At 37.0% G+C, this 27,902-nt stretch overlaps 1 protein-coding gene across 2 annotated transcripts in view; it reads left to right on the top strand.

The window, feature by feature from the left end:
- The window catches only part of BRWD1 (bromodomain and WD repeat domain containing 1), an 84,663-nt gene continuing 56,761 nt past the window's right edge, over positions 1-27,902 (top strand). Inside the window, exons 1-17 of one of the 2 annotated variants that reach the window (XM_058184953.1) lie at positions 1-324; positions 547-605; positions 719-748; positions 917-976; positions 3,222-3,372; positions 10,707-10,805; positions 11,657-11,817; positions 13,643-13,864; positions 15,627-15,727; positions 16,010-16,080; positions 17,364-17,464; positions 18,262-18,302; positions 19,642-19,740; positions 20,321-20,471; positions 21,190-21,324; positions 25,991-26,119; positions 27,151-27,376. In XM_058184953.1, coding sequence (XP_058040936.1) covers positions 171-324; positions 547-605; positions 719-748; positions 917-976; positions 3,222-3,372; positions 10,707-10,805; positions 11,657-11,817; positions 13,643-13,864; positions 15,627-15,727; positions 16,010-16,080; positions 17,364-17,464; positions 18,262-18,302; positions 19,642-19,740; positions 20,321-20,471; positions 21,190-21,324; positions 25,991-26,119; positions 27,151-27,376 — 1,990 coding nt within the window. In that variant the 5' untranslated portion in view covers positions 1-170. Of the gene's footprint in view, positions 325-546; positions 606-718; positions 749-916; positions 977-3,221; positions 3,373-10,706; positions 10,806-11,656; positions 11,818-13,642; positions 13,865-15,626; positions 15,728-16,009; positions 16,081-17,363; positions 17,465-18,261; positions 18,303-19,641; positions 19,741-20,317; positions 20,472-21,189; positions 21,325-25,990; positions 26,120-27,150; positions 27,377-27,902 lie in introns of both variants that reach the window. The other variant, XM_058184952.1, reaches the window with a different exon arrangement.

Genomic DNA, 27,902 nt, shown 5'->3' with positions numbered 1-27,902 from the left:
TGCGGTTTCTCGGCAATAATGGCTGCAGCGGGACTGGAAGACATGAATCTGAGACGCAGCGGCTAGGGTGGCGCGCACAGCAAAGCGCGCGCGTGCCCGCCGGATCGCTGTCCCTCCTTAGATATACATAGACATAAGTACGGAGGGGGGAGGGGAGCGCTAGCAGGTTTATGTCGAGCCAGGCCTGGGCCGCCGCGCCAGACAGAGCACTGAATCGTAATCTCGATCTGGCAACAGCGGCCGCTACGGAAATGGCCGAGTTGTCGAAGGCCTCCAATTCTGCCTTGGCCGCTGGCGGTCTTTCTGTGTCGCTGATTGAATCAGGTAAAACAAAAAGTGAGCGCTGTCGCGAAAGGGGACGGGAAAATGTGCGAGGTGGACAAGCTCAGCCTCTCAGTTCCCCGCACCTCCGACGCCGCCATCTTACTCGTGATCTTGATTATGAATTACAGTCACCTAAGGGGATCTCCCACCCCTCCCCTCTCTCGCCCTCCTCCAACTGAGCTCAGCTCTGAATTCATCTCGCTCTCTCTCTCTCCCCCGCAGAACTATATTTCCTCATAGCTCGTTTCTTAGGCGCTGGGCCTTGTAGAAAAGCAGCCGAGGTGAGTTCCGAATTTTACTCGTACCCCGAGTAAAAATTCAGAGTGTCCCCCTCGCTTTGGCCAGCAGCCGCGCTTTTTGAATTTTAAAGATGTTGTTCGTTCTTTCCCTACAGGTGCTGGTGCGAGAACTGGAACAATACCAGGTCTGCTTGACTTGTTTTAAAATTCTACTTTTCTTTTGTGACACTCAAATTTTGCTCATAGTTCTTGATTTTATTTGTAGACATTTCTTTTTCAAGACATTAGTCCAAGCATCCATTGTAACTTTAACTTATCCTTTTCATGTCCCCCTTTTTCCCCCTTGAACTTAGTTGCTTCCTAAACGATTGGATTGGGAAGGAAAGGAGCATTACAGACGTTATGAAGACCTGGTGAGATTTAGTTAGTTTAGAAATGAACTATAAAAGTGCATTTATTAAGATAATCATTACTCTATTAATCATCCTACTTACTGTGATGTATTAATTATTTTGCCACAACTAAAACCATAAATGGGACTGCAAACTGCGAATGTTGTCATCACAAAGGAGGTGGGGTTTCTGAGACTGTGTCACACAGGATGAGTTGTAAAAAAATCAACCTTGTTTTTGCCTCCCTGTCTTTCAAAATGAAAAAATAGAAAGAGAGATTTTTTTCCTGATTTGTTTAGAAATTTCTTAAATAATTTTACTTTAGCAGAGATCGTTGTTTCTGGTTAACTTCAATTCTCTGCTTTTGAAGATATATTTATTTTCACTCATAACCTGGATCATTTTGTATTTTGTTTGTACTGAAGAAGTTTATCTTCAAAGTTTCTTTGTTTTAAGAATGCTGCTTAGTAGTCTTGCTGAATATTTCTGCCCTGATTTTAGGGCTTTCAGGAAGAAAAGGATTCTTAGTTTATTGGAGCCTAAGATCCTTATCATTTTCTGTCTCCATTTCTTTCCTCCAAATGATACACAGTTTAAATATTCTACACAGTATATTCTCTTAGGAAATCCATGTTTTTCTTTCTTAAAGTTATGAGACTTTTTTAAAATGATAAAACTTTAAAAATATTAGAATTTAAATATTTTTGGTTATAGGATTTCCAATGAAAAATACAGTACATAAAATTGAATTGCCAGGTTTAGTAATTTATAATTAGTAATGTGTATCTGACATTATTGCGATTGCTCATTTAGTTACATGCATTTATTTTCAGAAATAAATAATTGTTCTACATTAATAATGTAGCTTCTTAATCCTGAATTTTCTTGTATCTCTCTCTGATATTATTATAGTAGATGAAAGTTTCAGGATAATAAATTCAGTAGTTGGTTTGTTTTATAAGAAATGATTCTCTGGAGGCTAGGTATTTTACAATTAAATTGTTCCAAAACCAGATCAATGTATTTAACTTCCATGTTAATATGAAAAGCAAAATAAGGTGCACATTTTAAGGTGCTTTATTGCAGCAAGTGATACTCAGATAGTAGCGTCAGATAGGAAAACATATTCATACGAAGTAAAAATTACTAAATTAAAAAGTTTCTAAAAATAAAATAGATTTGGTCAGAAAAGTATTTTATTTATTTATTTATTTATTTATTTATTTATTTATTTATTTATTTATTTATTTATTTATTTATTTATTTATTTCGATTTTTATACCGCCCTTCTCCCGGAGGACTCAGGGCGGTGTACAGCCAAGTAAAAATTCAATATATAAACATTAAAAAGAGGTTAAAAAGAAATATTATAATGTGGCCAAAATTTTAAAACCATTTAAAATCTTAAACCATAAATACCCCAATAAAATTTCAATCCAGTCCCGCTTGAATAAATAGGTGCGTTTTCAGCTCACGCCGAAAGGTCCGAAGATCAGGCAATTGACGTAAACCGTCAACCTTCCTTATTAAAGGAAGCCATAAAAGAGATTTAATAGATAGGTTGCCATAGCAAAAAAAGTTTTCTGTTCTTGAAGAGGTATCCTCTGGGATATTCAGATTTAGGGCAAATTATAGGGGTGTATAATATAGAGGTGCTGAAAGGGTAGCAGTTCAGCAGTTCGAATCCCTAGTGCCGTGTAACGGGGTGAGCTCTCGTTACTTGTCCCAGCTTGTGCCAACCTAGCAGTTCGAAAGCACATAAAAAATGCAAGTAGAAAAAATAGGGACCACCTTTGGTGGGAAGGTAACAGCATTCCATGCCCCTTTGGCCATCTTCGGACAGCACTGGCTCTTCTGCTTTGAAACAGAGATGAGCACCGCCCCCTGTGAGGGGAACCTTTACCTTTTACCTTATCAGGATGTATGATTGGTCTTGATTTTATGAAGATATGTTAGTGAAAAACAGCGACTATTGGCTTCCGGTATTATGTTCCTATTATGTATTCTGAGTATTTCTGATAGAAGGCAACTAACTGTATAATTAATTTGAAGTTATTTTATTAAATTATAGGCAAAGTAAAGTATCTTTTGGGTAGAGGATGAAATAATGTAAATAGTAAAATGATGGTGCTTTTTTAAAAGACTAAATTATGTGATATCAAGTCTTTCCAATAAGGAAGGGATAAATAATAAATCTAAAATATTTCGATTATGTAAACATTTTACGTTATATTAACTTTAAGTTGTAATTTTATTTGCATGTTAGGTATTATCTAACAAACATGTGGCTCCAGACCATTTGTTACAAATTTGCAAGCGAATCTGTCCTATACTGGATAAGGAGATTCCACCCAGCATTCCAAGAGTGAATTCGTTGTTGGGTGCTGGGAAACAGTCCCTGCTGCGAACAGCAAAAGGTATATTCAAATTTTATTTATTGCATACTTTATTAAATTCTAATCAAATATGTCTGAGCTTGGTATATGCAAAAGTGCACATCTTAGTTTTCCAAATTAGGATGAATGTCCTTACCCATTTAATGAAAGCTGCTTGAACATACTCAATTCTTTTGATGATACATACATACATTTTTTTATATTACTTTGTGGCATTTCATAGTGTTGAAGGATAGAAAAAAAATGATAAGAGACTATAAAGCCATAGTTCCCTAAGTTGTTGTGATAATTACTTATTACAGTGCTTTTTAGAAAAATTATTTGTGTTCATTTAAATAAAATTTATTTAATAATACTTATACACTTATTTTTAATATATATATATATATAGCCTTAGCTTAACAAACTGTAAAGATGTAGAGTTTTTCAGTTTCTTAACTGCTTCTCTCTCTCCCTTGCCGATTCATACAAGTGTTCCTTATCCCAACTTGAACAACCTTGCGCATTTAGAGATTATCTTCTTGGCTTGTTGTAGCTTAGAGACAAGACTGAGCACAGGGTACAATAACTTTTTTTTCCAGAGCTTCTTGGAACTTTAGCACCTGTCCTTGCTGATATCTGATTATCTTTCCAAATGCTGTGGTATTTTCCACCAGCCTCTCTATTCATTTGTCTTTTAATCTTCTTTGTTACCGCTTAGTCCTTGGCTGTACAGGTAGTCCTCAACTTACAACCATAATTGAGCCCAAAATTTATGTTGCTAAGTGAGAAATTTCTAGGTGAGTTTTGCCCCATTTTATGACTTTATTCTTAAATTACTAACACAGTTAGTAAGTGAATCTGGTTTCCCCATTGAGTTTGCTTGTTAGAAGGTCACAAAAGGGGATCATAAGACTCTGGGACACTGCAACTGTCATAAATGTGAGACAGTTGTCAGGCATCCAAATGTAAATCACATGACCATGGGGATGCTGCAGCGGTCATAAGTGTGAACATTGGTCAAGTCATGAATATCTGGCATTTTCTTGGAAAGTTCGGATTCTAGGTAGTTCTGCCAATGGATCAAATGATGCCTTTGTCTCTGTCTAGACCAGTGATGGCTAACCTTTTTGCCATCGCGTGCCAGGATGGGGTGGGTGGGGGGAAGGTTCACGCACGCGTGTGCCCACACCCATAATTTTATGCGCATGCGCGTGCAAACCCCCTCCTCCCTGCTCCTGGCATGCAGTGGCCTGTTAGGCCCGTTTTTCTTTCTCATCTGGCTCCAGGTCCTCTCTATGCATCTGGGGTGGGTGAAAAAAGCCTTCCCCACCCCCTCGGAGGCCCTCAGTAGGCCCGAAATGTCCCGTTTCCCAACTTCTGGTTGGACAGGAAGTAACTTTTTTGCTGTCCCCAGCCTCCAGAGCCTATCTAGGAGTCTGGAGGCTTGGGACAGAAAAAAAGTCACTTCCTGTCCAACCGGAAGTTGGGAAACGGGCCGTTTTGGGCCTCCAGAGGGCCTGGGGAAGGCTATTTTTGCCCTCCCTAGATGCATAGAGAGGATCTGGAGCCAGGTGAGAAAGAAAAACAGGCCTTCCCCACCCCCTGCAGGCCCTCTGAGGCAGAAAACAGCCTGTTTCCTTACTTCTGGTGGGCCCAGAAGACCCGAAAATCAGCTGGCTGGCATGCGCATGCGTGCTGGAGCTGAGCCGGCGTGCCTACTGATATGGCTACGCATGCCACCTGTTGTCTAGACTATAGTTCAAAATTTCTTCGACTTCATATTCTTCCTCAGCATGCACAATCACTGGTGGAGGCAATCTGTGCTGAGAGTGTATAGGGCTAAGAGGGCCTTTGACTAGCAATGAATGGTGTAAAACTGGATGGACTTTCATAGATGGTAGTAATTGCAAAGGAAAGGCTAAAGGATTAATTGCTGGAGGACCTTAAAGGACTCTGTGAACTTTGCATCAAGTTTCTTAGAAGGTCTAGTAGAAATCAGGAATTTGGTACCTTCAGCAGTTTGCAGCTCTTCCTGCTGATGAGCATCCACAGCCTTCTTTTAAGACTGTTTAGATTGTTCGAGCTGCTGTTTCAGTAGGGTCTGGGCAGCCAATTGTTCTTTCAAAAAATCCACCGCCCCTGAGACGGAGCCTTCTTCCACATTGTCTTCAGTAAAACCCTCAGGTGTCTGCCCTACAAAGTTTGAAAGGGAGTCATAGCAATCAATGTGTGCAAATTATTAATCTATGAAAACTCTGTGAGGGGAATACAGTAAATCTCTTTGATATATCAGGGTGTTGAAGAAAGGGCTGTTATGCAAATAACTGTTTTAACTCTTCAAATACTGTCTTCTGTGTATTCATCCAAGCAAATTACACTCTTTTTTAATAACTAAGCTAGAGGTTTAACTTTATGAGGAAAGCTAGGAATCAACCTTCTGTAAAAGTTTGCAAAGTCTACAAAACTCTATAGTATTTGTATTATGGGGAGCCTGACATGAGAACACTGTGCACTTTCTGGGGATCCATTTGGATTCCATATGTAAAATGTGGTGACTGAAGAAATCTGTTGCAAGTCAAACACATACTACTATAATTTAGCAAAGAGGTGCTTTTCCCTCAATCTTCTTAAGACTTCACATATGTGGTCATATAGTTTCTTATTTCCTGAATAGATTAGGTGATCAGCCATATAAATTACAATAAAAATGTCAATTTTATCAGAAAAAAAGGGTTCATAAATCTAGAAAGCACAACTCTACAATTTACTAACCCAAACGGCACATAGTCAATTTTGTCATACTTGTTATTGAACACTCAAAAATTCAGGCCCCTTCTTGACTCTGATAAGGTTACTGTATATGTATTTTGGAGGTCTAGTATGCACACACTTTTCAATTAAGTCCGATATGAGTGGTAATGATACCTTATTGTAATCGCATTAAGGGCTTTGTAGTAATACACGGTGCTGATTGGAACCTCATTGGTTGTGGAGAACTTGGGTTTTATTTCTATGGGACAAAGAGTGTAGGCGCCAAAGCTGGCAATTTTGAAGGTCTAATAAAATCTTTTTTGCAGATTAGAATCCAAATGCTGCTTCAAAATTGAGAAATCTTTTTCTGACATGGGATGTTGTCTCTTAGAGATTTTAGCCCCGGGACCAAATCAGTTGCACAATCACTGTCTCTATGTGGGAAAAAGACTGATGGCTCCTCTTCCCCAAAAACCTAACAAAGTCTGTGTACTTAGTTGGTAACTTTGCCTCTTCATCCTTGGAATTTTCTTTTGTCTGTGGCAAAGGGCAGGTTGCTTGCGCATGATGGAATTGGCAAGCTGGAGTGGGAAAAGACAGTATTCCTGCCTCCTGATCGCCTTTCTCCCTATTGTCAAACTTCAGCTACATTGATCCTAATGCAGTTGGGATGTGAGGGTGGTGCATGACATTAAGGGACAATTCTACTGCATGTTTTGCTATTGTTAGCTTCAGTTATTACTAAATCTATAAAATTGCATTTCTTCTCGCCCATGAGGTAACAGTAACAGTGAGAGACGACTTCCGGTGTCCAGCGGCAACGGACGTCTGGAAGGCTCCCCCTGCCTCCAGCGCCCGAATCCGGCCGCCGCCGAGGCCCTCAGGGGCCAGGTGTTCCGAAAAGGACACCTGCCGCACGGACGGCTCGCCAGGGGTCTCCCAGCCGACATACAGGACTGTGGGGACCGATGCTGGCGCGTCCTAGGCTTGGCGGGGTTTGGAGGCCACAGGCCGCGGCCATTATTTTGGTCGCCGCTTGCCGCTGTGCCCGTGACACCGGGCATTGGATTTATAACTGCAGCAGCCTGGTGGTGAACAGGAACGGAGAAGAATTGAGGAGGAGAAGGGAAGGGAATATCGGTAAACGTGAGTGGAGTGCTCCGGAGTGCGGGGGGGTTTTTTCTCCCCTGCGGTTGGAAGGAGCACGAGTTATTCTGGAGAGAGGAGAACTTAAAATAAGAAGATTACCGGTTTTGTGGAGCTCTGGAGAGAAGAGGTGATGGAGAAATTTAGGAGGGAAGGTTTGAGGCCCCCCCTTCTGGGGAACAGTGGTGGCGCCCAGCTCCGCCTTCACTATGAGAATTTTGATGACATCACTTCCCTTCGGCTTCCTGGTTGACTAACTGTACTCTGGACTCGTTGCTCCTGTGAGTGCCCCCTGGTGGATCCGGAGGAAATTACAAGGATACTGTGCCTGCCTGAGGATTTTGTATTTTTTTTTTTCCTTAATGGCAAAAGGTCAGAGACCAACTGCTGGAGAGATGGAGAGAATTTTGGAAAAGTTATCTAATATGGACAAGAAATTGGATGAAATAAGAGCAGAAATTGTGACTATCCAAAAGGATTTAAAGGATACTCAACAAGTTTCAGCAGAAAACAAGCAGAAAGTGGAAGGTTTGAGGGTGAGATGCGGCAGTGCAGAAAAGAGAGGAGACGACAGGCAATGCTGTGCTTGACCACAGATGGATAAAATGTCTTATTTCCTTAGGTTTCAAAATTTGGAAGAAGTGGACCAAGAAGACTTGAGAGATGTTGTGACTAAATTGTTGGGAGAATTTCTTGGGAGAGGTGTTGATTTCATGAATTGGGATGTGGATCGAGTTTATAGAGTTAATTCGCAATATGCACGCATGCAGTTCCCAGAGAGGTTCATGTCAAATTTGTGAGAAGAGAGACGAGATGAAATTTTAGAAAACATAGGAGTGGGGCACTGATTTACAGGGGCAGGGAGATAGCCATTCTGAGGCAGATTCCCAGACAGGTACGTGAAAAAGAAAGAAATATTATTTTTGTCAAGCAAATTGTACCAGAAGGAGTGGGCTTCAGATGGCTGATGCCAGAGGGATTGATGATTTTCCGGGAGGGCATTACGAAAAAATCAGTACAATTATGGAGGCTACGGCCTATGTGGAGGAACACAAAGCCCTCCTGGAATCAGATGACCCAGGAATTGAAGAAGGGAGGTTATAGATCATGGGGCGGAAGCGGCTGCCGCTGTTGCGGCCCTGGAGTTGGGTCAGGCTGAACCCAGAGTTCTGAGATCCAAAACTAGGAAGTGATAAAGATATTTGGGATTGTGTTGGTTTTCCTTATTCTCTTTTGTACGATATTCTGTTTATTCTTGACCCTTCTTTATTACGTATTTAAAATTTGTAAACTTAGCTACTTCGTGTTACCTGCTTGCCATATGGCTGTTGTATGTGTTAAAAAATTTGAGTAAAATTCTTATTTTAGATAAGAAAAATGAAAATTTACCATACCTGATATGTATTTGTATAAACCTTTTTTTTTGACTAATAAAAACTTTTTGAATAAAAAAAAAAAAAAAACAGTAACAGTCAGAGTAACAGAAATTTTCAGCAACATACCTTGATTCAGATGGAATCAAGTTGTTTAGTGATTAATACTCACATGTTGTTATTTCGCAGGCCTGGACTCTGCACTCAGTTCAGTGTTCTCCCATACCCAGGCTGGATGATCTTTCTTCTTTTCGAGGGCCTTTGGTTGGGCAGAATCTTACCATATGTCCAGGTTCTCTGAAATAAAAGCAGAGTGCTAGGTCTCCACACCTCTGCCTTTCTTCATCTGCTGTTCTCTTTGCCACCTTTACTTGCGTGGGTTCCTCCTCGCCCAACTCAGTCCCTGCCAGCATGAGTGGGGAGAAGGCTGAATAGTGAGATTTTGAGCTCAGTTCTCTGAATTTCTTCTAGGCATCCAATTTCTCCGAGGCATGCATTAATGATCACAAAAAGCTGGTAACTTGGTCTAAATTCTAGGGAATGCCTTGTCTTATCAGCTTCGTGGTGATATTAGCGTTTATCCTTTGTCTATACTGAGCAGTTAGGACTACTTAGTTCTACTCCAGATCTGTAGATTTAATTTGAATTCAGCTACATACAACCTGACCTTTCTGTTACTCTGTTTAAGCTGGTGGATCTGGACGGTAGCTGTCACTCTTATTGGATCTCCAAAATGACCTCTGAAGTTGTCCATGAAGTTTGGATAATTATCCATAATTGAGTCATTCTTTTTTGATGATTCGGAGGTGCTGACACTCTTTAACAGATTCAAGATGAAGAATACCCTTGAGAGTCAGTTGAAAGTTCCGCCACTCAGCAACACACTGTGGAGCCAGAGCAACCGGAGTTTCTGGCTGTACCAGATTTTGCATCTGTTGCACTAGCTGAAGTACTATTGCTCTCAAATTGTATACTTCATTCTCTATTCTATCTTGTCACTGTAGCACAGCATCCATTATTCCTTTGTTTGCTGCTGCTCTCACTTGGGTATCAGTTGCCATCCAGTTGTTGCTCTCTAGGAGAAAAGTTGATGTGTCTGAGAAGATTAATGTCAGATGCAAATAACCAGATCTACAGGTGAAGAATTCAATTAGCTGTTTTATTGTTCAAGCCTAATACATAGAAATCTTTTCAGATTGACAGTTTGCACCAAGGTGCAAAGAGTAGATAAGGTTCAACAGCGTTTACGACTTTGCCGTCTTGTGCTCATGTAGGGATTCCAAATTAATTTCCCTTTTGATTCCTCCCCCTGGCTTGGCCAGTCTCTCTCAATAGCCAAGCTAACTTATAGCTAAACAAAACTTTGATGGCTTTTATAAGAGTGTTTCTTTCCATTGTTGCTGCTATTCCTATTACAAATATCCTGTCTTTCCTCAGACTCTTTTACGCAGAAACGTAATTTTCTTTCAGTTCATTTTCACATGCATGTCTGTCTCCTTAGATGCAGTTAAGGACTTACAGTTGTTTTCCCACAATGGAAAATGCTAATATGTAACAGGACAAATATGATTTAAAAATTGAGATAGAGCATTAAAAGACATAAGATTACTCCAGTGGATCTTGCTACTAAACAGGATTGAGTTAAATCTTGGAATTGTGTTAAATCTTGTAAATATCTGCAGTCTTATATAATGTCTTGACAAATTTATTAAGCACAATCATAATGATTACCATAAAATATTTTCCCATGCTTTGTGTCTTTTAGTTACCAATAAAGGTTGTTAATTCAAATGTGAAAATACTGTGTTAAGTAGGCTATTTTTAAAGAAAATTGAATTTGAAATACATTTTAAATTTAGTCTCTCTGTTACACACATTTTTAAATTCACAAAAACCTCATATGACACATAGAATAATTTATATGTGAAAAGGTATATATTATTGCAAAGCTCTGAAGAGCTTATCTCTTTGGTGATTGCACTTGAACAGTTTTCTTAACAGGATAATATAAATGACATTACATTTTCTCAGGATATTTTTAATGTTCTGATTTAGCTAAAATCCTAATGTTACTTTGTGTACAACTAAAATACACTTTTGCAGATTGCAAATATACAAATTGGAAAGGCTCAGGTATTGCTGCCCTCCATAGAGGAAGACCACCTGAAATACCTATTAACTGTGGCAGAAAACCAAGTCTAGGTAAATGTTTTTTCTATTAATACCTTATGCTCACAGGTTTTTTTACTTCTGCTAAACTGTACGCTGTTTATCTTACTGAAATGTAAGATAATACAATTACAATGATTAGATATCAAAATATTAGAGTACACCTGATATGAATAATCTTAAATTAAAAATGCTTGAAAAATATACAAAAAGCTGCATGTTTTGTACCATGTTTTCCCAAAAATAAGACCCTGTCTTATATTTTTTTGATCCCTGAAATAAGCACTTGGCTTTATTGCCATGCGCTCAAAAGCCCGGTGGGGTTTATTATCAGGGGATGTCTTATTTTGGGGGAAACAAGATACGTTCACCTTATCTATTAATTTCTCTGTTACTCCTTGCTCTGAAACCTGAACCCAGCATCAACAAAATTTTGTATTTAATTAATCCCCCACCTTTAAAACAAACACATTTTAAACTTAGAGTTATTATAGCTATCTAGGAGGAGAGAAAGTAGCTGCCAAACTTTCAAGAATTCCCTTTGTCCAATTAAAGAACTAACTTATAATTGCTTTGACTTGATTGCTTGCTAAGTAGCTTTTTGAAATAATGCTACTGCTCAATGGCTGTGCACGTGCTTTGTATGCAGGAGATCTGTTTATATACAGTTCAAATAAAAATGAGAAATGTCCCTTAGAATAAACAGTTTCAAGCTAGATAGATGAAGATGTAACCTGCTATAAGGGAACTTCATTTGTTCTGTATTAGTTATTGCAGCATAAATAACCATTGATTAGAAATCCTAAATATAACATTATAATTGGAATGATTATCCTTTCCCTTTTTTAAAAATTACATAATCTTAACATTTTTTCCTATTTTAGTGGAATTAAATTATGCAAAACAGTTGACTGGATGTACAAGATTCAGTTGTTCATTCCCAGAAAATATGTACCAACATATAAAGATGCATAGACGGATTCTTGGTCATCTTTCTGCAGTCTATTGTGTAGCATTTGATAGGACTGGACATAGGATATTCACTGTGAGTTTGTTTATTTATTTGATAGAAGTATATGATTTGCCTGATAGATATGGAGTTCTGGATGACTAACAAATACAATAAAATAATTATTAAAAGCAATCAAAAACATACATATGTGCATAGAGCAAAATGAGCTCACCTAATATCTGGATCCTATAAAAATGCTGGGTTTTAATGCCTTCTGAAAAGCCAGCAAAGTCAATATCATCCAAATCATGGGGGTTCTGATTTTCTCCTGAATCCCATTAGATAGCATTGTTTCATAGAGGGAGCCTAGAGAATATCCTATTGGACCTCATAGGATGAGCAGACATAATTGGAAACAGGTGGAGATAAGTTTATTGTTAAAGTTGTATGTTTGGAATTTAATAGAAAATGGAGAAACATGAAGTCTAGCAATTCATATTAAGTAATTGTTGCTATTGAAATTCTGTCCTAGATGGGTTTTTGTATTTAACACAGATAATGGAGAAATATAAATTTCCTGGTAAAGCGACTTAAAAAAATATGTTAAAGACTAAAAGATTTCAGTAAAACAGGAAATATGCCAGATATCAGAATTTGTACTGGTGGATACTGGGATAGGAGGAGAACTTCCATAAATCATTTTGACTGAACTCCAGATCTGTCAAATCCTTTTAGAGTAAAATCACTCATTTTCATTAATATCATGAAATATTAATTTAAATGTGTTCCTGTTTAACTAACTTTGGGTACTATGGACCAAATTTCAATTTAGGCTTCATCTTTGAAATAGTGGTTCAAAAAACAATCTTCATTGATTTTTGAAGTCTGCCTAGACAAATGATGCAATTTACATCAATGAATGCAATTTGTTTAATAATAATGCATTTATGTCAATATGATTTCTATAATTTCATTAATACAAAATACAAAAATATCAATTTTGTAATTTTATTAATTACATCAATGGTGCAATTTCAAATTTAACAAACATTTGGCTTAATTGGACACCTTTTCCTGAAATGATCCATTAAAAGGAGGTTTTATTGCATGTACTGTACCTGGTAGAGGAAGCCATGTTCTGTATGTGCATTCTCAAACCTAAGCTGCTTGAGAGCCATAGGATTCAAAGCATGATTGTTTATTTCACCAAGTCCTATTTAAAACATACTTTGCTGCATTTATTTTATAGCTCATTATGAAACTGATAATTTGTATGGCGGTAAAATAGAAGTAGCTGTCAATAGAACATTCTATTGTAGAAAGCTTTTCTTCTGTTAAGAAATGCTTTTGGTTTTATATTAACTAAGAAATCAAAATAAGGCAGAGCTAAGGAAACAATAGCACTAGAATAATTGTAAAAATGTTAAAAATATATTGTCAGGAAATATATTAGTCTGTGCTAAATTAAATATCACTTAATGGTAATATTAATCCATTAGTTACCCTTTTTGTCTATTTATTTGGTATATCATCCTATTAAACCTAAATTGTAATCAGGGTAGACTATTACAGACTAGTTAGTTCAGTTTACATTTTGAGCTATATAATGAAAATAATATACCACCATTTAAATAAAGCTAAATTATAAACTGGGATGTACAAACCACAGTGATGTATTCACAAACACCCTGAACTTGAAGAGAATACATTATGGCTTAGCACAGTGTGTGGGCCAAATCAATAGGTGTTCATTTTATCTATTACTCAGATGTGTTCTTTTATTTCAAAACAGACTTAGATGTAGAATATTACAAATCGTTATATTAAACTGCATTTGAAAATAAATCTATATATACTCCTGTGACACTTGTAAATTTAAGTGATGATTAGATGCTAATTAACTTTTGTTTTTATTCAGGGATCAGATGACTGCTTGGTAAAAATTTGGTGCACGCATAATGGTCGGTTATTAGCTACCCTAAGAGGCCATTCAGCAGAGATCTCTGATATGGCTGTGAACTTTGAGAACACAATGATTGCAGCTGGTAGTTGTGATAAAATTATCAGAGTTTGGTGTCTTAGAACATGTGCCCCAATTGCTGTTTTGCAAGGTCACACAGGATCAATTACATCTTTGCAAGTAAATTCTTAATTTATTTATATATGCTTGTTAATGCATGTTGACAAACACTTTTTAAAATTGCTTTTTATACCATAGTACATTTTGGGATCTTTACTTTGTGTGTTTCTAAATTTGTAATTACCAGAAAGTTGCAGTTGTATAATTAATGATGCTTGTGAAAATGATGTGATTCTTTGTTGTTGCATGTTTAATTTGATTGAGATCATAGTATTTGCAGATTTCTAAAATCATATTTATAGACCACCAAATCCATTAAAATAAGACAGAAAATTTGGTGTAATGGTTAAAATATCAGGTTAGAAAGCAGGAGACCATTCATTCTGCTGTCATCATGTCCAGTCACTCACTCAGCCCAGTTCACCGCACAAAATGGTTGTTGGGGAGAAAATAGGAGGATGAGTATTAGGTACATTTGCTGCCCAGTTTGGAACATCTGAATTGGCTGATTTTGTCCTGAACATTACCTTTTTGTATTATTCTTTGAATACAAATCTGCTTATTGAAAATGCTGGTGATAAAATTCTATTCTCTTATTGAACCTCTGTTGTGATACCTCAGATATGCTCTAGAATATTCAATTCTCTAAATAGATTTTGAGAGTCTTCATATGATAAGAAGGAAACCATTTTCTAGTCCCCAGCTAGGTTGATAAAAATCATTGTATCATTAGAAATTAAGCATTGATTTCATGTTAAATAAGAACATGTTGCATAGTTTTGGACAAATGAAACAGCTACAGTATTACAGACTGTCATGAGCTAGAACTCCAAATTTAATTATCTAGTATCATACCAAACTAAAATCAGCTCCAGAATGTGTAAGCCAAGGCCAGTGATGGCTAACCTTTTTGCCATTGCATACCAGGATGGGGGGGGGGGGGGAGAGGTTCACACGCACGTGTGACCACACCCATAATTCTATATGCCTCGCCCCACACATGCGCGCGCAACCCCTCTCCCCCCCGCTCCTGGCACCTGATGGCCCAGTAGGCCCATTTTTCTTTTTCACCGGGCTCCAGATCCTCTCTATGCATCTGCGGAGGGTGAAAACAGCCTTCCCCACCCCCTCGGAGGCCTGAAACAGCCTGTTTCCCAACTTCCGGTTGGACAGGAAGTGACTTTTTTGCTGTCCCCAGCCTCCAGAGCCTCTCTATGAATCTCTGGAGGCTGGGGACAGCAAAAAACATCACTTCCTGTCCAACCATAGTTGGGAAACAGGCCGTTTTGGGCCTCCAGAGGGTCTGGGGAAAGCTGTTTTCACCCTCCCGAGATGCATAGAGAGGATCTGGAGCCAGTTGAGAAAGAAAAACGGGCCTTCCCCATCCCCCCCAGGCCCCCCGGAGGCAGGAAACAGCCTGTTTCCCTACTTCTGGTGGGCCCAGAAGGCCCGAAAATCAGCTGGCTGTTGTGCACATGTGCACCGGAGCTGAGCTGGCATTCCCACTGATATGGCTACGCGTGCCACCTGTGGCACATGTGCCATAGGTTCGCATCATGGGCCTAGACAATTGTATGTATTCATAGTGAGCATATGTGTGATTGTAAATCACATTTGTTGTAGTGTGTTAATAAATTATATCACTTGGTGCTATATTTTATTTTTATTTTTTAATGTTTTTAGAGATGGAGTATGCAAACTATATTTAGTTAAGGAAGTAAACATGGAAATTTGTACACTGACAGAAATGCTGGAATTTCTAACATTTATTCAAAACATCTGTCTGTCTATCTGTAACACAGTATAACTGGTTATTTTACAGTTCAGCCCATTAGTCAAAGGTTCAATAAGATATATGGCATCCACAGGTGTAGATGGAACGGTATGCTTTTGGCAGTGGGATACCACATCCATGAAATTTAAGTATGTATCTTTCTATGTTACTAATTAATTATTTTGATAAATAGCATATTTAGTTTGTTAGAGTTACTTTTACGTTTCAATAAGAAAATGATTTTTTATTACAGAGTATAAAAAGAGAATCTTACTGCCACAAAAGGAAGTAAAGAAAAGCTATTTTCTTTGTAATATGGAGATGTCTGAATACATTGAAAATAGGATTTTATTTTCATGAGCTGTTAATGTAAAATCTCCATACTATTCATAGTGCTACATACATATAAGTAACTCTTGTTGTCTTTGAAGTAACAGGCCATTGAAATTCATAGAAAAACCTAGACCTGGAGTTCAGATGCTTTGTTCTTCTTTTAGCGTTGGTAAGTAAATGATATACTGAAGCCGAATGTGTTTGTATGGGTCACTTTAATATTTACAGATACTACTTTCCTTAGTGTTGTAATTAAATTGTTTGAACTCAGTAGACTTCTGTTTAGGTATACGCAAAATTGTGCCATGAATAATCCAAGTCTTCTTTGACTGATTGACAGTTTTTCACTGAAGATTTTAAAAAATATTTCCAGATCTGTACAAATGGTTTAGATACAATTCAAAATAGCTTAAGACAGGGGTCCTCAAACTACTGGCCACGGGGTGCATACGGCCCGCCCAAGGCATTAATCTAGCCCGCGCAGAACCACGAGGCTGCCCTGCCCACCTGCCGGCCCCCACCTTTTGGCTGAGTGTAGTACTTACCTTTGCGAGCTCTGCGAGCTGGAATTGGAAGGTAAGCCCAACATTTTTGGCTTGCAGAGTGGTTCTGGAGGCGGGGGAGGTGAAAAACAGGGTGCGCAGATGCCCCGGGAGGCCAAAAACAGCCAATTTTAGCCCATTTTTGGCCTGTAGAATGGTTCTGGAGGCAAGGGAGGTGAAAAATAGGGGGTGCGAATGCCCCGGGAGATAAAAAATGGACCTGTTTTTGGCCTCCCCCACCTCCAGTAGCACTCTGCAGGCCAAAAATGGGGTGCATGGAGGCCTCCCGGGACATCTGTGCCCCCCGTTTTTTACATCCCCCATCTCCAGAAGATAGAGAGAGATATAGACAGAAAGAGAGAAGGAGGGAGGGAAAGAGAGAGAAATGAGAAAAAGAGAGAGAGGGAAAGAGAGAGAAAGAGACACACAGAGAGAACTAGACAGAGAGAGAGAGAGAGACTTGTTGATTGTAAGTTCCTTTGGGCTGAGAAGAATTGCTGCAAAACTGAGTTTCCTAAAGTGGACCACTAGACTTCTAAACAACTGAAAAATAATCTAATAAAAAGAGAGCAACATGCAAACAAAAGCAAATAAAACACTCCCAGGAGCAAAACAAATTACAGTTTAATTTGTGTGCATTGTTTAATGGACTGCTAAACTGGCCACGCCCACCTAGTCACATGACCTGGCCATGCCCACCCAGCCGGTCCGGCGCCCCAACAATCTGAAGGACTGTGAATTGGCCCGTTAAAGGTTGAGGACCCTTGGTTTAAGAGAACCTATTACAATCAGGACAGATTGGTTAACAAACCTATCAACAACTTTAGAAATAATCCAATTTATTCTAGTTCCAGTTCATCATTTGCATTTGTTTCTTTTCATTGTTTTAAGAATTTCTTATTTTTTTTAGGTGGAATGTTTTTAGTAACTGGAAGTACTGACCATGTTATCAGAATATATTATTTTGGTTCTGAAATTCCTGAAAAAATTGCAGAACTAGAGAGCCATGCTGTAAGTAATGTAATATTAAATTTTGCCATAAATTCACATCTTAATATAAAAGAAAGATTTATGACTGCCTGTAACCTAAATGAAAATATTTTATCTCTCAATCCAAGTTGAAGCAATTGGTATAATTAGATGTAGAACAAGTTGGGTGCGAGGGGGCTCACGCGGCGCTCTCACGCCCCGTTTTGGTTTCCAGGTTGGTACAGGAGGTTTTTCAGGCCTAAAACAAGGTGCAAGGGTTGCGCGCCTGCGAGCCCCCAAAATTCAATGCGCATGCATAGCAGAGACCCAAAGACCAGCTGGCCACTGGAACGCGCACACGTGCATGTGCAATGGAGCTGGGCTTGGGGTGACGGCTGGCATGCTCGCAGAGAGGGCTCTGAGTGCCACAGGTTCACCATCATGGGGTTAGCCATTGCAGGGGAAAGGTAGATAGTTTGATGTCTAACCAGGGAATCAAGGTGACAGTGAAAATAGCCACTGGACCTAAATGTTTTGTTTTTCAAGGCCTGGTCAGTTGTTTGTGATTTCATGCAGTTTGAAAACTTCCAAAGCATATCTAATTCCTTCTGATAAAAGATTGTTGTTAGTTTCATATTCATATTTAATGCATTATGAATCTAAGTATGAAAAATAAATAAATAATACCTGGACACTAATTCAGTTTTGTTCCTGTATATGGACAATCCTGTTGTTATCACCATGATCTTTCTTTGCTTTCATTAAATAAAAGTAGGACCATTTCCAAATTTGAACACATGTTGCTTGAATTTTATTTTAACGTATGTTTCTTGTTTTAGGACAAAGTTGACAGTATTCAGTTTTCAAACAGAGATGACAGGTATTTTTATAAAGATTGTTTTGTTAAATGAACTGTGTCAAAGTAAGCTAGCATTGTTTTAACATTCATAGAAGATAAATGTTCTCTGGATTTTTTGGGGGGGAACAGAAAGTAGCATGTAGATGAAATCCAGTGATTATAGGTATTCATCCAGAAAACAAGTTTGATATTCATATCTCAGAATTGAATTATCAGAATTTATTGAACATTTTGCTGGAATAAGTTGTAGTTTGGGAGGAGCAACTTTTATTGAAGACAGATGGTTATTCATTTGTAGTAGTAAGATCTATCAAAGAAACATATCCATTACTATTTAAAGTACATTATTTAGAACAGTAATATAATTACAATTTTATTCTATAAGCTTTCTTCATAAAAGCTGACCACAAGGTCACAGATAAGACAGCAAATTGCGATGGTTGACAGGCTAACATCATCCTTTACAGATAAGCAGTCTAGGAGGGAGGAAACAGTAGGAGTTAAGCCTCCATCAACCAACATGACAACAGCAAAAACAACCCAGCTGATTACAAGTGGGAGACAGCTGGAGGGCCCTATTACAAGCGCAATGGCCAAATTGATTAATGGCATATAAAGGCAGAGATTTCTGCAATGGTAGTTTAATACTCTGTTCAGCAGATGGCTGACAAAAGCTTAGTAGAATAAATTTTTAATTGTTATATAACAAAGTCATACAAATTAATATGGTATGGTTAGAGAGGAAAATACATGAAGAAATGGGAAGAATAAGCCCTAGTGCATATATTACAATTTGTACTTGTGAGTTGCAAAAAATGTACAGACTGTATGTATGTACCTCCATAATGGCAGTTTTTGGACAGCCTAGTTTTAGAATATATTGTGCTTATTATAGAGGAAAGTACAGGAATGAGATGCCCATATGCTTGGATCTCACATAGCAAGGTTATTGTACTTTAATGTGTGTATGGGTTTATTTGTCCTTGTCTTACTTCAGAGTTGCAGCTGCCAACCTGTGAACAGAATAGAAATAAATATATTGAGGGAGAAACAAATAATGGCTCAGGAGAATATCTGCTCTCTTCTGATACAGGAATATGTAGACTTGGGTTCAGAGCATTTGTTATAATAGATAAATTGTTGGTAGGCCCGTACTGTATGATTTGGTGAGCTGTAAATAAAGATCTCTATGCTCTTAAGAAATATCATTGGGGATCAACTTTTGTGGGAGGTATTGCTCTAGTTACATTTTATATATGCAAAATGCATGGATTCAGCATTTTAGAAAGATGCTATTTAAAATATGAACAAATGATTTATATTTTGTATATCACATAGTCTTTTTAAAATTTATGTTAAGGTTCATAAGTGGCAGCAGAGATGGAACAGCTCGAATCTGGCAATTTCAGCAAGCAGAGTGGAAGAGCATTTTGTTGGATATGGCTGACAAATTACCAAGGTAATTACCTTATTTGTGAATAGTATCAGCATTAAATTAATTTCAAAAAGATTGCACTATGTAATTTGGAGGAACCTTCTAAATACTTGGGATAAATGATATTTTTTAAAGGATTTAGTTTGGTGGAAGGGTTAAGGTCAGTTTACTTTAAAATAACTCTGAGTTAATATAGTTTATTATTCGTAGAAAAGTTTGGTATGCCCCTATAGAGTGACTTCTGTATTAATATTTTAAACTTTATTCGTCATATTTATAGTTCACCACAATTGTACATTGACTCTTCATAGCTCACAAACATAAAAATAAAATATTCTATAGACTAAAACCAACAATCAAAATAGATAAAATGTTATCCAGACAAACTCCAATTTAAGAAATTTCAAGATGACCACAGTTGGATCCAAGTACAATTCTGGTGGGAGGCCATTCTAGAGGGCTGGGCCAACAACAGAGGAACAATACTTCTGGGCCTTGGCCCTCAGTAGGAGACAATCAGCTGTTTCTCCCAGCATGAATTAAATAGCATATTTGAAATGCAGAATACTGTATTTAAATGTTTACTTGAATTCATTCAAAGCAGTGACCTGTGTTCAGAGGAGGATAAATTTATGAAACCCAAAGTGACTATGATAGCTTGGAGTCGAAACGATAATGTAGTGGTTACTGCTGTGAACAATCATCTGCTCAAAGTTTGGAATTCTTATTCTGGGCAGCTTTTACATGATCTCAAAGTAAGTAAAAATAAGTAAAGTAAGTAAGTAAGTAAAAATTTCTGTTTTCTCATTTTTCTTCAGAAGAAATATTATTAGATATATTTTCTTAAAATACGATAATATATTCATAGGACAATATAATAATATTCATAGGACACTGTTAAGAAAGCTGAAACAAACATGAATGTAATTAAGTGGCTAGCAGTCAGTGAATAGAACCAGGAATGATACTAGAAATGATAGCACCAAATAGAAGTTAGATAATAACCTTTCTTTAAAGAAAAACTCAGCAAAAATGCTTACTTGAAGGTAGTGAAAGCCAAAATTTGGACAATTTTTGAAATTTTTATTTACACTATAATATGTAACAGAGCAAAATTTCAATGATTGTTAATCTCTAAGCCTCAGAAACTAGGGGTTGTCAGAATCTTTTTGGATATTAAATTTGGATAAATGGATAAATTGTCTATGGTAATTCTCAGTTATCCTAGTCATGGTTGTCCCAAAGGTGCTTTTTCATAGTCAAAAGAAGTCAGAACTAAAGCATCTTGGATCAGAAGTGAAACATCTTCAAGGAAAAACAAAGTAAGTCCAGTTGCCTTTTGAAAAAGCACCTTTGGGACAACCATGACCTGGATGACTGAGAATCTCCATAGATATTTATTTGCAATTTAGCAATTAATAATGAAAAATCCACTTTTCTCCATGACTAATACATTAATTTCTATTCAAAAAGGGACATGCGGACGAGGTGTTCGTTTTGGAGCCCCATCCATTTGATTCCAGGATTATGTTGTCTGCAGGCCATGATGGCAATATCTTTATCTGGGATATAGAGAAAGGCGTTCAAATGAAACATTATTTTAATATGGTAAATACTATTTCTAAAAGTATTGTTTTAGCAAGGCATGCATTTTTTAAAATTGCTACCTTCAGCTTTATTGCCACTTAAACAATTATTTATTAGAAATACCAGGCAGCTGATTTAATCTAGGAAGAAGGATTTTTTTTTTAATTGAAAAAGTTTTTACAAAAATTTTCACCCCCCTTTTCCCCCCTTCCCCCCACTCCATCCTCTCCCCTCCTCCAAAACCACCCCTCCCCCCGCCTGACTTCCCAGAGCAAGCACAAGGTATAGTTAAAAAAAAAACCAAAAAAAAAAAACCAACAACCAATCATACGCTAAATTTTCCCTAACACAAATTATAATCCTCCCCTTCTTCTCAAATCCTAACTTCCCCCATACAAATCAGAGATAATTACATCCTAATCATTCAAAGGCAATCTGATATCTCTTAATCTGATATCTATTTTGCGTACATTCAATCCATTTTTTCCATTCAATTAGATATTTTTCTTGTGTATTATCTTTCAAAAAGGCTGAGATTTTAGCCATCTCAGCCAAATTAGTAACTTTCAATATCCATTCTTCTATAGTAGGTACCTCTTTTTTCTTCCAGTATTGTCCTATCAGTAGTCTTGCTGCTGTTATTATGTTTAAAATCAGCTTAGTCTCAGTTACTGTACAGTCCGTAATAATTCCCAGTAAGTAAAATTGCGGTAGGAACTTTATCTTCTTTTTCAAAACATTTTATATAATCCACCAGATCCTTATCCAAAAAGCCTTAATCTTCTTACAAGTCCACCAGATATGAAAATATGTAGCATCATCACAATTACATCTCCTACATTTCGCTTGCATATCTGGATACATACATGATAATTTCTTAGGGTCTAAATGCCACCTATAAAACATTTTATAAAAATTTTCCCTTAAGTTCTGTGCTTGCGTAAACTTAACATTTCTAACCCAAATTTTTTCCCAAGTTTCCAAAAATATTGGTTTCTGAATATTTTGTGCCCATTTTATCATACAATCCTTTACTAAATCCATTTCAGAATCTATTTCTATCAACACATTATACATTATACAACACATTATACAATCTCTTTATATGCACCTGGGTAATTTGTTTTACCAAGTTTTCTTCATTCTGCATGATACCAGTTTTCTGATCTTTTTTCCACCTAGCTTGTAGTTGCCCATATTGAAACCAAGTATAATTTCTCCCTTCTTCTTTTAGTGTATGCAAGGATTTTAATTGTAAATTACCTCTCTCAGTATATAAAAGATCTTTATAAGTAATCATTTCCTGTTTCTGTTCTATATTTATATTCTCTACTGCATGCCTGGGATTTGCCCAAATAGGAATTTTGTAATTTAACTTATAATAATATTTCTTCCAGACACGCAGAAGAGCAATTCTTAACACATGGTTCTTAAAGGCTCTATCCACTTTTTTATCATACAATAAATATGCATGCCATCCATATAATAAATCATAACCTTCTATGTTCAAAATCCTTTCCTCCGTTAAATTAAACCAATCACTTATTACAGAAAGAGCAGCTGCTTCATAATATAATTAAAAGTTGGGCATTTTTAAACCTCCTCTTTCCCGTATCTTGAATTATTTTCATTTTAACTCTCGCTTTTTTACCTTCCCATATAAATTTATTAATTCCAGTCTGCCATTCTTCCAAATTTTTATCTTTCTTAATTATTGGTATCATCTGAAACAAAAATAAAAATCTAGGTAAAGCATTCATTTTAATAGCTGTTATTCTCCCCAATAACGATAATTGTAATTTTTTTCAACTGAGCATTTCCTTCTGGACTTTTTGCCAATAAATAAATAAATATTCTTATACAATTTCACATTTGATGAAGTAATATAAACCCCTAGATATTTAACCTTTTTTACAATTTCAAATCCTGTTGTTTCCTCTAATTTTTCTTTCTGTTGTCTAGACATATTTTTTGTTATCACTTTTATTTTATTCTGATTTACTTTAAACCCTGAAACCTTTCCATATTGATCAATTATTTCCAACAACATACACTTGAGTTTATAGGATTTGACAAAATAATCACCAAATCATCTGCAAACGCTCTCATTTTATACTCATGTTGTCTAATTTTAATTCCACCTATCTCCTTTAACTCTCTTATTTTATCCAGTAAAGGCTCCAGAGTTAAAATAAACAATAATGGTGATAAAGGACACCCCTGTCTTGTTCCTTTCGTAATCTTAAAAACTTCTGTCAAACTACCGTTAATTATTATCTGGGCTGTTTGCTCTCCATAAATCGCCCTAATTATTCTCATAAAACAATCTCCAAATTGCATTTTATCTATTAATTTAAATAAAAATTCCCAGTGCAATCGATCAAAGGCTTTCTCTGCATCCAAATAAATAAATGCTGCTGAAGTCTGATTTTTCTTTTCTAAATATTCCAATAAATTTACAATCTGTCTAACATTATTCCTCATCTGCCTCCCCTTTATAAATCCCAATTGATCAATATGAATTCTTTGTTGCAAAACTAACATTAATCTATTCGCTATTATTTTAGCAAAAATCTTATAGTCATTATTCAAAAGTGAAATAGGCCTATAATTCCCAGGTTTAGAACAATCCTGTTCTGGAAGAAGGATTTTTGAAAAGACTATAGTGTTCACAATTTCAATAGAAAATGTAAAATTTTATGTTAAAAAAAGTTTAATCTTATAATTCATTTTGGCAATTCAGTTTCCCAATTATATTTTTAAGTGCGCATCAGATTTAAAGTATAAATACTTCAATCCAGGTGTCTTCAACCTTGTCAACTTTAAGACTTGTGGACTTCAACTCCCAGAGGAATTCTGGGAGTTGAAGTCCACAAGCCTTAAAGTTGACAAGGTTGGAGACCCCTTCTTTAATCAATAATAATTGTCAGTTGTATAGACTTGAAATGACTATTAAAAAGTCAAGTTTTGTTATTCTAGACCAGGGGTGTCAAATTCAATTTCATTGAGGGCTGCATCAGGATTGTGTTTGATCTTGGGAGACCGGACCGGATCAGCGTGGCCGAGGTGATATGGCCAGCTTGATGTCACTTGTTTCGGGGGTGCCTATAGTGTCCCAGGTAGGGCTGGGGGGGATCCATTGTCTCTAGCAGAGGAAAGCGAGACCAGGGAGAGGGCCAAACCTTTGTCCTCCAGAGGAGCCTCGCCATCCCTCTCAGGCCACACGGAGGACCTCTAGACAGCAGTGCAGGCTGTCCAGAGCCTAGGCAGCAAAGGGCAAGCGGCCAGCCCAGCCTTTGAGTTCCCAGGGACTGGGGCCCCACAGCCCAGCCCATTTGCCTGAGGGAGTGCCAGGCTGCAGTTACCTCTTCCTCGAGGCTATTGCTGCTGTGCTCACCTTGGTTAGGTTGCTCATGCGGTGCGTAGGAGGGCAAAGTATATAGGTCAGAGGGTGGTCCACACCCTCTCCATGCGAGGAGACCCAGCTTTGTAACCAAAGCATTCTCAGCAATAGATGGGAGACCACCAGTAGAGGTCAGGAGGAGGAGACAAGTTTTCGGCTGCTACGGCCGCCTCCAGCACGCTGCCAGACGCCACCAGGTTGTAGATCAGCACCTGGTCAGCCTGGGCCAGGCCGAGGAGCCACAGAACGGTCCTTTGCTATTCCTAGGGTGGCCCCACGGGCCAGATCTAAGTACCCCGTGGGCCGGATCCGGCCCATGGGCGTTGAGTTGACATCCCTGTTCTAGACTGAGGAGCTATTTATCTGATAAAAGTTATTTTTTTTAGAGCTAATTTGTAAAGGGTATATATGCCAATATAAATTAAGATTAGAATTTCCATCTCCACTCCCTTTTCTTTATCTGAGGATTCTTGTAAGAGAGAAAATACTGTTCTTGCTAGTGGTATGATTACATTTAAAAGGTTTTTGAAATTAGACTGCAATGAAAATGTAAGCCTAAGGCCACAGTTATCCTAGCTCTGCTTTAATGGCACCCCATGTTTGAAGAATGATAGTGGCTCTATTATGAAATGCACAATTGGCATATAAAAGAATGGTATTTTTTATTTTTTTATTTTGCTCAATTTCTATGGCTGCCCATCTCATTTAATGACTCTGGACAGCCATAGGTCTGATACGTTCAGATGCATCTTTTTACATTTGTTATTTTTCTATTTAATCACTCAAAGTTTCAGCTTGGAAGCAGGATTCTCTTTATATAGGTTAAAATAGTGGTTCGGAGACCAACTAGCTTCTTAGCATTTTTCTTAATTATTCATTTTTTAAATTATTTTTACAAAAATTTAAATTATTTATTCTTAGCATTTGTAATTGAACCATACAAGATGCAATTATATTGTTGGCTGTAGCATAGTTAACAAAGCTGAAGTGACCTAATTAGACAATTGTAATTAGCCAATTGTCAGCTTTGGAAGCCATACTAGGCCGAAGGCTTCCACACGCTGCCACTTTCTCCTACTGTCCCACAAAGTAGGGACAGTATCCTTCAACTTACCTTGCCATCCATTGTTTTTAAGTAACTCAACTGATTCCTTTTTACTAATCTGCTTGCTGAGATGCACATTTTATGCTAATAGGGCAGAGGTCATCAGTTACAGATGGATAAGACTTCATCTGAAAAGCTATAAGCAGTTCTGGAAAGTTTTTGTTTTGATTTTTATTTAGATTGAAGGTCAAGGACATGGTGCTGTGTTTGACTGCAAGTTTTCATCAGATGGCCAGCATTTTACCTGTACAGATTCTCATGGTCATCTCTTGATATTTGGGTTTGGTTGTAACAAATCATATGAAAAGGTATTCTTTCAGCTTTATTTTTTTACCTGTTAAAATATATAATGTTCTAATCTCACCAATCTTGTCATGTATTCATTTATTTCATGTGCATACATTCAGCAAAAGCTTTAATTGGTAAATTAGTGATATTAGACCTCAGTCTGTAGAGGGATTGAGAACTGAACAACATATTGTCTTTCTTTTTTAAAAAATAATAAGGTACATCACTGCAAGTAGTTGCCTTCTCTAGTCTCAAAAGATGGGCTTTCTTTTGTTTCTAAATAGAATAGAATAGAATTTTTTATTGGCCAAGTGTGATTGGACACACAAGGAATTTGTCATGGTGCATATGCTTTCAGTGTACATAAAAGAAAAGATACCTTCATCAAGGTACAACACTTACAACAATGATAGTCATAAGTTACTAATTTAACTTAATGATACTATACTTAATGATAGTCATAGGGTACAAATAAGCAATCAGGAAATAATCATAATAATAAATTATAGAAATTATTAAGATTGTTGCTAAACTATTAATATTTTGTGTTAATATTTATATGTAAAAATATAATTTATGAAACGTAACAATTTCACCAATTTTCTTTTGTGTATAACACAGACAATTCAGTTATATTTTGAGTAAATACAGATTAAACATTTCTTAGTCTTAGATGCTGAGTCTGTTGTTTTGCAAAACAAAATATTTACCTTGAAAAGTCTCAACTATTACACAAAAGAATGAAGAAAAAATTAGACTGGAATTATAGTAAAATATTGCCCTTCTTGGAGATTGAGTTAAGAGAACATAGAGAAGCATCTTCTGCAAAAGGAATAATTAAAAAAATACTTTGTATGAATGATTGTACTAGATCAAATAAGTCTTATGACAACAATTTGCTTCTTAGAAAACCAGTGATTGAAATTTGTTAAATATTTCTCATAAAATAAATTAGTTTTCCTTAGGTTTATCTTTTTTGTTTTTACTGTAACATATCTAATTTAGATATAGTTAATAAAGTTAATTATATATAAGCTTCATTGTTTTCTAGATTCCTGATCAGATGTTCTTCCACACTGACTATCGACCACTGATTCGAGATTCTAATAATTATGTCCTAGATGAACAGACACAACAGGCACCCCACCTCATGCCTCCTCCATTCTTGGTAGATGTAGATGGAAATCCTCACCCAACAAAGTACCAGCGATTGGTACCAGGAAGAGAGAATTGTGCAGATGAACATCTGATTCCTCAACTGGGATATATAGCAACAAGTATGAAAGGAATATTTAAATCTATAGCAAAAATTTTATTTTTGGAATTGATAAAAACTGATAAAAATGCTATATCAATATATTGTGTTCGAATTGTACTTATATTAGATTCACAATATTCAAGCTATAAAATATTAATGCTTTCATTAGATTAGAGTTGATACAAATATTCTTTTACTGAAAAAGTCTTGGAATTTTCAACAAAAAGGCTATTGTTATACATTCTGATCTGTTTTATATCCTCAGAATGAATGTAGGTTTCCCCAGAATTCAGAGCTCCCTTATACATGCAGCGGTATGCAAAATCTTTTCTTTCTAAGTTTCAATTGTGAAACAAATCTGAAATGTGCCATTTTACCTGGCCAGACTGCTATTTGAAGATTCCAGTGGTGCTCTAACCTTGAAAACAGCCAATGAAACTATGAGATACGAGATGCTGCAAAATTTTAACTTGAAACATTTTGCATACTGTACATCTTTTGTTCTGTCTCTTTTGCTGGAGTTACAGTTGAGGGTTTAAAAAATT

Source organism: Ahaetulla prasina, chromosome 5 (genome assembly GCF_028640845.1).
Source record: "Ahaetulla prasina isolate Xishuangbanna chromosome 5, ASM2864084v1, whole genome shotgun sequence".
NCBI lineage: Eukaryota > Metazoa > Chordata > Lepidosauria > Squamata > Colubridae > Ahaetulla > Ahaetulla prasina.
Note: the sequence above shows the minus strand (reverse complement) of the source record. Positions and strands in the feature narration are given on the sequence as shown.